The sequence below is a fragment of the Apteryx rowi genome, unplaced genomic scaffold (assembly GCF_003343035.1).
Source record: "Apteryx rowi isolate R43461 unplaced genomic scaffold, aptRow1 scaffold_1162, whole genome shotgun sequence".
Classification (NCBI taxonomy): domain Eukaryota; kingdom Metazoa; phylum Chordata; class Aves; order Apterygiformes; family Apterygidae; genus Apteryx; species Apteryx rowi.
The window spans coordinates 42,384-51,169 of NW_020447378.1; the positions used below are offsets into that span (position 1 = coordinate 42,384).

The window sequence follows — 8,786 nt, forward strand, 5'->3', positions numbered from 1 at the left end:
ATCGCACACCTGCTGCTGCCCATCACCAGGCCCTACAAAGGTCCCCACGAGCTGGCCATTGCTCAAAGGCCTCAGGACGAAACKTTGTTCCCCAGGGTGCAGGAGCCACTGTGAAGGAACAGCAACTCGTCATATCAGGGACAAAGGGACATCATCACAGAAGCCGGGAGATGAAGCCCATTCTCCACAGGGGACAGCCACACTGTGGCTGTGACAGCGCCGGGACAACTCACCTCTCGACAGCCCGCAGGAGGTAACCRTCGAGGACCTGCCGGGGAACAAGCGGTCCTGCTCTCTGGGCTGCACCGAGTCAGGGCGACGCTGCAAGCAAGCAGTCGTGGACTGTGCAGCACCGATGACACGAACCACAGGTCAGTGGTGTCACAGTAGCCACCACTGTCCTAGGGCATGCCCCAGGCATGTCACAAGAAATCCGTGCAGCACCCGCTACACAGGCTTTTGGCTATAATAGCCCCTGCCAAAGCATGGCAACAGGAAGACACCACTTCTCCTGATGTGCTGGGATCAGGATGACAGTCCACAACAAATGAGACACGATTCCTTTGCACTGGGATAAAAAAGTGCCTCCCCCCCTCTCCCCCCAGTGCCCTCTCAGCCCCATTAAGTTTTGAGGCAGAGCACTGCAATTTGTTGCAGCAGGTATGARCCTGCTTTCTTCCGCAAAGGCACAATGACACCCCACAGTTGTGGCCTCCTCACAAGCTCCTTTGAGGCAGCATGGTCACCCTTGTGTTACAGAGGAGCTAGAAAGCAGCCTTCCCACAAATTCCACTTCCTACTAACTTCGTTATCCTTTCTGTACACCTCCCCTTTCTGACGAATGCCTGGTCTGTTTTGAATCCCTACCTGCACAAAAATCCATACTGTCATGCACTTCTGAACTCTTCAACAGCTCCCCGCTGGATTGAGCCCTCAGTCTGTAACGGCTGCTAAGAATTAAAAACAAGGCCTTTATGTCCTTACTGCCTTTGTAAAGCTTAGCGGGGTGCAGCTGCTACCTTAGTGCTTCCTCATAAAAATGCCACAGCACGAAACAAAGCAGAACCCCACAGGATCCCCAGTGTGGTATTGAGACTAGGAATCTCTCTCTGCCACTGAAATGGTGTATGACCCTGGTAACATTACTTAACCTCTGCTTAGCTTGGGGGCGGGGGGGAAGGAAGGGGGCAGGGGGAGCTATAATACTGCAAGGGTGAGACCCACATCCCCAAGGCCCCTAATTCCCTCTAGGTCAGGCTTCAACAACACTGCCAGTGATTTTGAGAACTGCAGAAGCACGGGGGGGGAGGAAAAAAAAAAAGCTCCACATAGAGGAATACAGCTTGGCAACCTTTCCCTTTGGATTTTATATTCACAGGGAAAACACTGGGGAGCAGCAAGAAAACAACCTTCCAGACCATGCCTTGACAGGCAAAATTAGGGTGGTTTTCAATTACGCTGGCTCAATCCATTAGCGTAACACGATTGAAAGCCCCCTGAAGACTTGTTAAGATGCAGACCAGCGTGTTTGAAGCCACGTTAACCTGCCATATTGATGCTAGGGGGGGCAGAAAGGGGGATAAGATTGAAAAACAGTCATTTTCTCCATCAAGAAAGTAAAAAGCCCCAGAGTAAAGCCCCTTGTGTGGGGCAGGTGATGCCCTCATTTACAGAATGCAATTACATCAACAGACATTTTTGCTAAGACATAAGGGCTAAACCCTATCCGTCCTTAMACGCGTGGAAACTTACTGACGTCAATGGCTGTAATGGTGTAATTGAAGGCAGAATGTAGCTCAAGGGGTCCTGTTTTATTACTCTAGGAACAGTACAATGTATTAATAAGAGAACAGAAGTCCCCAGAGTTCCCAGCACACATTTTATATTTTTAAGACACGTGACTGGAGTTTTGACATCTCTGGTTACAGAATGCTTCTTTTGGGAATTAATAAAGCATTAGCCACATTCACCATGACCAATCTGGTCATTAAAAGGAATATTTTTTTAACCTTAAGATATAAAAAGGGAAACAGGACAGAAATAACTATTTCTACAAAGATTAGAGTTTGTTTTCATAAGTTTTCCCAGGCACATTTAACCATGTGTAAGGATATCAGGTCAGATTCTCCAACCATCACTAAAATTAACAGTCTCATTGAAGTCAGTGTGCAAGTTATGAACTTGAGCTAAGAGGTGCAAAATCCCAGTATGTTCAGTATGCTGGAATTTCTAATACACTTATTGTGCATTATGCCATTTATTATGGTTCATTAGCCAGGTCTTTCTGGACRTGGTACTGATTAAATTTATTAAATGCCCACACTAAAAGCTCTAGGCACTCTAACAGTTAATTAGGTTTACAGGCATAAAAGATAATCACAAAGAAATCATATCTAAATAACTAGTTCTCTGCCAGTTAGCAAATCAAGGTAACACAACAGCTTCTTCTTCCCCTGCTACTTCAGGAGGAGAAATCTGTTTTGGTGAACATTTCTGTTTTGCTTGCTCTTCAAATTCTTCAAGACTTATGTATAGGCAAGGGACCAACAATATTTTTTGAGAGGAAGATGCACACTGCTTCTGCACCAGGTACCCACTGTCCTCCTTGCAAATCTCCCTTCCTAAAAGCATCTTTATACCTTCTCCACATCCTCCCTTTTTGTCCAGGACATAGGCTGGGGAGTTGGAACCCTGCTAAGGCCCTTGGCACAGCCTTCCCAGGAAACGCAAAGGAAGTTCAGCACAAAGGTTAGTGGCAGAACGAGCGTGTTTCCTCTTGTTCTGAGAGCAAGGGGAGGAGGGGAGAAAAAAAGAAAAAGAAAAAAAAAAGAAAGAAAGAAAACATTACAGCTACAAGCCAGGCAGATACTGAACATGTAAAACCAAGGGGACAGATGGCTCAAAAGGGATCTCATTTCCCTGGTTTTCCTGCTGTAAAAATAAATCACCACTGAAAAATATTCAAGCAATATCACATAGTTAAGCCTTATAATAAATCTTTAGCTCTTATTCCTCAAATCCTTCCTTACTCAGTAAATCTGCTGAAGTCACCAGGATTCCTCAGGTGAGAAATGATGTACAAGGATGGGACATTTATTAGATACCTTTCAAAGAGTGAGATAAAGCAGCTGGTATTCGGTTTCAATGCATGAGAGGGCTTCTGCCAGACTTATKTATTTATCACTAGGCTTCACTGGAACCGTGTGAGAGGTAGAAGATTTTAATACTCCCATCAGATGCAAAAGATTAAGGCAAGCTAAGAACATACCCATAAAATGAATGCAAGAATTCCTGTAGATTTTGCCACAGGGAAATTAGTTTGCTTCAGGGGTATAAAGCTCTTGAACCAAATCAAAGATAAAACTCTGCTAAACAATTGTTTCCACGCAACAGAAAATCTCAAAAGCAAAACACAACAACRCAAACAACGCAAAACAGCACAACACTTGCTGTGCAGAAAGACTCCATCTCCTCACAAAAATACAGCTTTTATTTTGGTGGAAAATAACAAGATGCTTTCACATGGATATCTAAAAATCTCTCTCATGTAGCGGTTTGCAGTCAAGGAAACTCTACCCTTGCATGTATTTGGCTGGAATTTCTCCCTTTTCCTCCTTCTGCAGGCAAACAATAATCCCCTGCATGAAGCACTGCACTTAGAACCATCACAGCCATGGGTCGATCACAGACACGCTCAGAAAAAGAGGAGAACAACAAGAAATATGCCTAGCATTCAAGACCTTTGCTTTGAAACAGGGGAAAGAGATTAAAAACAAACAAAAAACAAACCCCCAAATCCAACCAAACAAAACCTTTGGCTGGCTCCAGTGCTGCTTTTTGGAGAGACTCCTGATCCACGTGGGCAGGCAGGAAAGAGGATGCAGTTCCTTTAAACAGGGCTCCAGGCAGTACTTTCATCTGATTCCTGCCACGGGCACCTGCTGCTGCTTGCGGATCTTGTTGAACAGCTCCATGTACTGCACCATGGTGTCCGCCGGGCTGTAGATGCTGTCGTGCTTGGTGCCAAACACGGACGGGATGCCAGGAGTGTGGCTCCCCATGAAGCTCTGCATGAACTCTATGAGCAGGTTCCAGCAGTCGTTGGCTATCACGCAGGGGCAGTACTCAACCTGGCAACAGAAACCAGAGCGCTCAAACTCACAGCAGGGGCCATAATCACACAGGCAACAACGCRACTTCCCTTTGCCTTGCTAAAGATGCACATTTAGTCAATGCCTTAAAGTCGAGAGACCAACTTCTCAGTGCTGTGGTTACAGATGGATATATAATAATTCTCACAAAAACAGCTGAGAGGAGAACATGTAGCATAAAACAACAGAGGGATGGACAAATGTAAATGAACAGGATGTGCTGGGAACAAACCAGGAATCCCTTCAGAAGGGAAGAAAGGGGAAGGTAAAACACACCCTGTAAGTTCACTGCCCATATTAAATGCCCAGGAGAGGAGGTCTCAGGACTTTGGTTCAAATGTCACATTAATGTTACCACATTGAAAAGCAAATGTCATTCCCACACAAGCTGGTAGGCTGACGACTCACATGTGTGGCAGTGACATCTTTCAGATGTGTGTTGAAAACTTTGGGATTTAAGGATTTGCAGTCTCTTATTAGATTGGAGTCTGGTCCCAAATCAGGAGTGGGTCCTAATGCAAACCCTGAAAAAAACTACTAAATCAAAACAGAAGCAACCAGACCACCTGGCAAATCTGGTCCTGAACTCAAGTTTAGAGTAAAAGAAGCTTCTGCTTAACCCCAGATTAATAGGAATGCTGACACTACTAAAACATCTGTGTTTGTTCAACTGAAGAAAAAATAAACCATTTCTCAATCCCCATCACTGCTGGCTAGTAACACCTGCCTGAGTAGATCCAGTATGATTATTAATTATGCATCAGGTAATAGCATTTGTGTTTAGAAAGTGGTAGGCTCTCTGACCTTTRAGCATCTAATTCTCAGCTGTCTTAAAGAGTGTTAAGCTTCAATGTATCTAGATATCCGAAGTCTGACCTACTCTGCCTTGCCCTTCCCACACCAGCTTCTTGTCTTATTCTGAGAGTCTTTTCAGCCCAGGTGAAGCTTGTCCACAGCTCACGAGCCTTTGAGTCGCACATCCATTCAGCCAAATGTCTCCCCAAACGCCTTCATAGCTCCTCCCACGACCCTTCATATGCACTGAGGGATCTCTCTTCAGAGCGTGCAGGCTTTTCTTCAGCCCAGCTTCCACCCTGTGAATACCCGATGGCAGCTGGCATGATACGACTGGTGCTCTCAAGCCTAATCAGCAGTCAGGCTGCTGAGCAGAAACAGCGGAAGCTGTTTGATGACAGGCTTTGAGCCCACGCTGCACCCCACAGCGCAGCAATCCAGGTCAGCACGCCATGGGGTCGGACTGACGCCTGCGATGCAAAGCTCTCTGAAGAGGAGAGACCATCTTTACGCCACGCGCACGCAGAACCTAGGGCAGGAGGACCCTGCTCTCCGCTGGGCTGCCTAAGCCCACCCATTGTCTGCTCGAGAAGGGGAAAGAAAGCAAAACCCAAATCAGCATTAAATTATCAGCTAAAGAGGTTGTTTTGCTCCCCTTGGTATGTGTAATAACCTGAATTGTGCTACTAGTGTTGTGCGTCAGGACTTTAAGCGTCTTTTTAGTTTGATGGCATCCCTTCAGGGTTTTGTTTATTGACACTTCAATGACAGGCTTTTCCACAGCTGCAGCTGAGCCCCAAAGTATCTGTCTGAATTAAACCTTGCCATGAAAAAAGAGATAAATACCCTGTCTTCCACATACATGAATACATCTAGTACAAACTGACAGCAACTAGTATACAAGTTCACATTTGAGAGGCTGGCCTATAGGCCAGGCAGGCAATACACAGAAGGAAGAAGGGCTCAAGATTTCTAGTCTAGCTCCTAATATGGGATTTCTCTATCTGTAGTTGTATTTTATATCCTTCAAAGACGATCCTTACCTCCACGGATATCCCACGGGCACTGGGCCCCATTGTAACCGTGCCCACCTTCACCAAGAAGTCACAGTACTGGTAGCGGGTACCCCGGCTCTCTATCTTGTTCGCCTTGGCATTTTGGAAGAAGCCTTTCAGCTTCACCATAAGGATGTCAAAGTTGGCATCTGCTATGAGGCAGGGACCATTTTCAAAGAGAGCGAAACAGCTGAGGGGATATTCGGAGTTGTGCATCACGTACATCAGCTTGCCTGTCTGCCCTGAAACAAGAGCAATGGTATCTGGGCTGTAAAAACAACAGTTCTGTGCTTGTACGTGCTTTAAAGAAAGAAGCATCTCTGTTTTCCCTTTGTCCTCCTTGCTGCTTCAATTCCAGGATCCTTGTATTAGTCACACACACTTTATGGTATCTGAGTGTTCAGGAGATTAGTTTTAAACCCTAAGAGGGAAATATAACCTAAGAAAAAAAAAAGTCCTATGCAGCCACTCCTTGCCCAAGGACAAGATGGCAGAGCAACTCAAGGGCCAGGTGGTGACTTGGATGTTAGATCCCCAGCGGACTGCGAGGGTCAGCAGAGAGCACCCGTTCCCCTCCCAGAACTTGGGGCTGTCCTCTTCAGCCCTGCAGTAAGGGGAGAAAAGCTGGGCTTTGCCTCATCTCCCAGTCACTGACCAGCCCTGCAGAGCTAGCAAGGGAAGGAGGTGCCTGGGCACGTTCTGGAAAACAGGGCATCCAGAGAGGACGTGCCTGGCTTGTACGGTGATTAAGAAGTGGAAGCGGATTCTCATTTATCCGAGTCAGTTAAAAAAGCCTTTCAGCAGATGCGGTTGTGTGAGTTCCAGCTGCAGCAAAAAGCCCCTCTCATAGCTTCAGCCCTGCAGGCACATCAGCAAAACCCAACAGCAGGGCAGCCGAAGTGGCACCCCAGCTGCACCAACCTGCCCGGGAAACCGGCTGAGCAGAGCCACAAGGCTGGAAGGGCTCGGTGCTGACCTCTGCAGCCGCAGACACGCTGGAGGGAAGTTCACACCGGTTTTTAAATGCTGTTAGAACCCACACACTTGGGAGGGAGAAGGAGAGGAGAACAGTCCCCTCAGGTGAGCAGATCAGGTCACATCTTTCCGCTCTCCCATTAGGCCCTGTGATGTCCAGAGGGAACGCYGAGTCCTCCGAGCACATCCCCTGGGTCATTTCACACCTCAGAAATTCCCCTAGAGCTGCTCGCCACYGCCTGCCTGCCCTGGGGAGCCCGCGCTCTTCCCCGCTACCACCTCCAGCCTGCAGGTCTGCTGCCGCCTCCTGCCCTCGCTCGCTCACCCTCCCGGAGAAGGGCAGAGCGGGCGACAGCAGCAGGATGCTCTCAGGAGACTCCTGCACCCAGCAGTCACATCCTCCCCCGTGCAAAACGCAGCCTCCAAAACAACTCACCAGAAGCCATGCTTTAAGAAGCCTTAGGGAAAAATATGCTGCCAAACTGGCAGCTGTTTTTTGACCATTTATCTTATTCCACACACACACAAAAGATACCCTACGCAGCTGCTGATATTCCAGTAAGAATCCTTAAGCGTTCACCACTCAACACAGCTATCCTCAGTGCAGGAAAGGGCAATCGTGGGGCACGCGTGTAATGGAGAAAATAGCATTAGTGAGACACAGCGGGCTCCGAAACGGAACGGCGCATTTAGTTGTTCAACGTGCCTGTCATGGGGCAGCCCACAGCATGCAGCACCCAGCCGCGGGGCCAGCAGAGCTGTCGGACTGACCTTCCCCAGCTCTCGGAGGACGATACGCAGGGGCGCTACGTCTCCCAAAGTTGTTCATCTGAGAGGGGTAGATGGGAACGGCAGCACGAATCTTTCAAGGCTTTTACAAGCAGTGAGTCAACTGCCCGTTCTCCGCAAGAGCTCAACGCAATAAATAAAATGAGGACAACTTGCGGAAAAAGCCTCGACTCCGTGGCAGAGCCCAGGATAGAACCGCGATCTCACACGTACCGGACACTTGTTCCGCAGGGCACCTGGCCGTTGCCACGGCCAGATTTCACCCCCAGCACGCTGGGCACGAGATGAAAGCAGAGACCGGGAAACGCTCGCGGGAGAAGAGAAGCCTCCAGGGTGGCCCTGGACGGGAGCCCACAACCGCCTCCCTCCCTCGTACGGCRACGGGTCCCGGCGGGCGGCGCGGGGCCGGCGCTGACCTTGGTTGCCCATGGTGGAGGCGGCGGTGTGGTAGGTCTCGCAGTCCACGCAGAAGGTGCCCTGCTTCTCGGCGCCCAGCAGCTCCAGCTTCCTCGTGAGGATCTCTACCGTCTGCTGCACGCTCTTGCCCTCCGCCACCGGCACCTGCGCCACGCTGCGGGGGGAGGCGTCGGCGGGAGGCCTGGCCCTGCTGCCGCGGCCCTGAGCCGGGGGGGGGGGGACGGACCTGCTGCATCCCCCCCCCCCGTGACAGCACCCACGGTGGGGGGGGGACCTTCTGCCACGGCCTCCTCGTGATGGCACCCACGGGGGACCCTCCACGATGGGTCCCCACGATGGGGCTTCGGGGGGAGGGGGGAACCCTCCACCACAGCCCCCTCCCACGGGAATACCCACGGGGGGGGACCCCGATGTGCCCCCCGTGACAGCGCCCACGGGGCGGGGGGACCCTCCTCCGTGTCCCCCCCCCACAAGAGCACCCACGGGGGGGACCCCAATGCTGCCCCCCATGACAACACCCACGGGGAGGGGGGGGACACCGCAGCTCCCCGGTGGGGGGGAAACTTCCACCCGCTCCCCCATAACGCCGCCACGGGGAGGGGGG

The 8,786-nt window shown here is 50.0% G+C and overlaps 1 protein-coding gene and 1 long non-coding RNA gene across 6 annotated transcripts; one reads left to right on the forward strand and one right to left on the reverse strand.

Annotated features, from left to right (window-relative positions):
- Positions 1 to 100: 100 nt before the first annotated feature.
- Positions 101 to 3,789, forward strand: LOC112973410. Its single transcript, XR_003255963.1, has 2 exons — positions 101 to 371; positions 1,379 to 3,789. It is a non-coding gene; the product is annotated as an uncharacterized LOC112973410 (long non-coding RNA).
- MED20 (mediator complex subunit 20) lies at positions 3,473 to 8,780 on the reverse strand. Of its 5 annotated transcripts, XR_003255958.1 has the most exons (4): positions 8,182 to 8,780; positions 5,990 to 6,243; positions 4,560 to 4,675; positions 4,041 to 4,130 (listed from the first exon to the last, which is right to left on the reverse strand). XR_003255958.1 is itself a non-coding variant. In XM_026081229.1 (3 exons), the coding sequence occupies exons 1-3, from the start codon at positions 8,192 to 8,194 to the stop codon at positions 3,915 to 3,917; spliced, it is 483 nt and encodes a 160-aa protein (XP_025937014.1). In that variant the 5' UTR covers positions 8,195 to 8,403; the 3' UTR covers positions 3,473 to 3,914. The 5 variants fall into 5 exon arrangements, 4 of the variants coding, with proteins under 4 accessions (XP_025937014.1, XP_025937036.1, XP_025937027.1 ...); XM_026081229.1 differs by lacking the exon at positions 4,560 to 4,675 and having other exon boundaries at positions 3,473 to 4,130; positions 8,182 to 8,403; XM_026081251.1 differs by lacking the exons at positions 4,560 to 4,675; positions 8,182 to 8,780 and adding an exon at positions 7,979 to 8,165 and having other exon boundaries at positions 3,473 to 4,130.
- Positions 8,781 to 8,786: the final 6 nt, after the last annotated feature.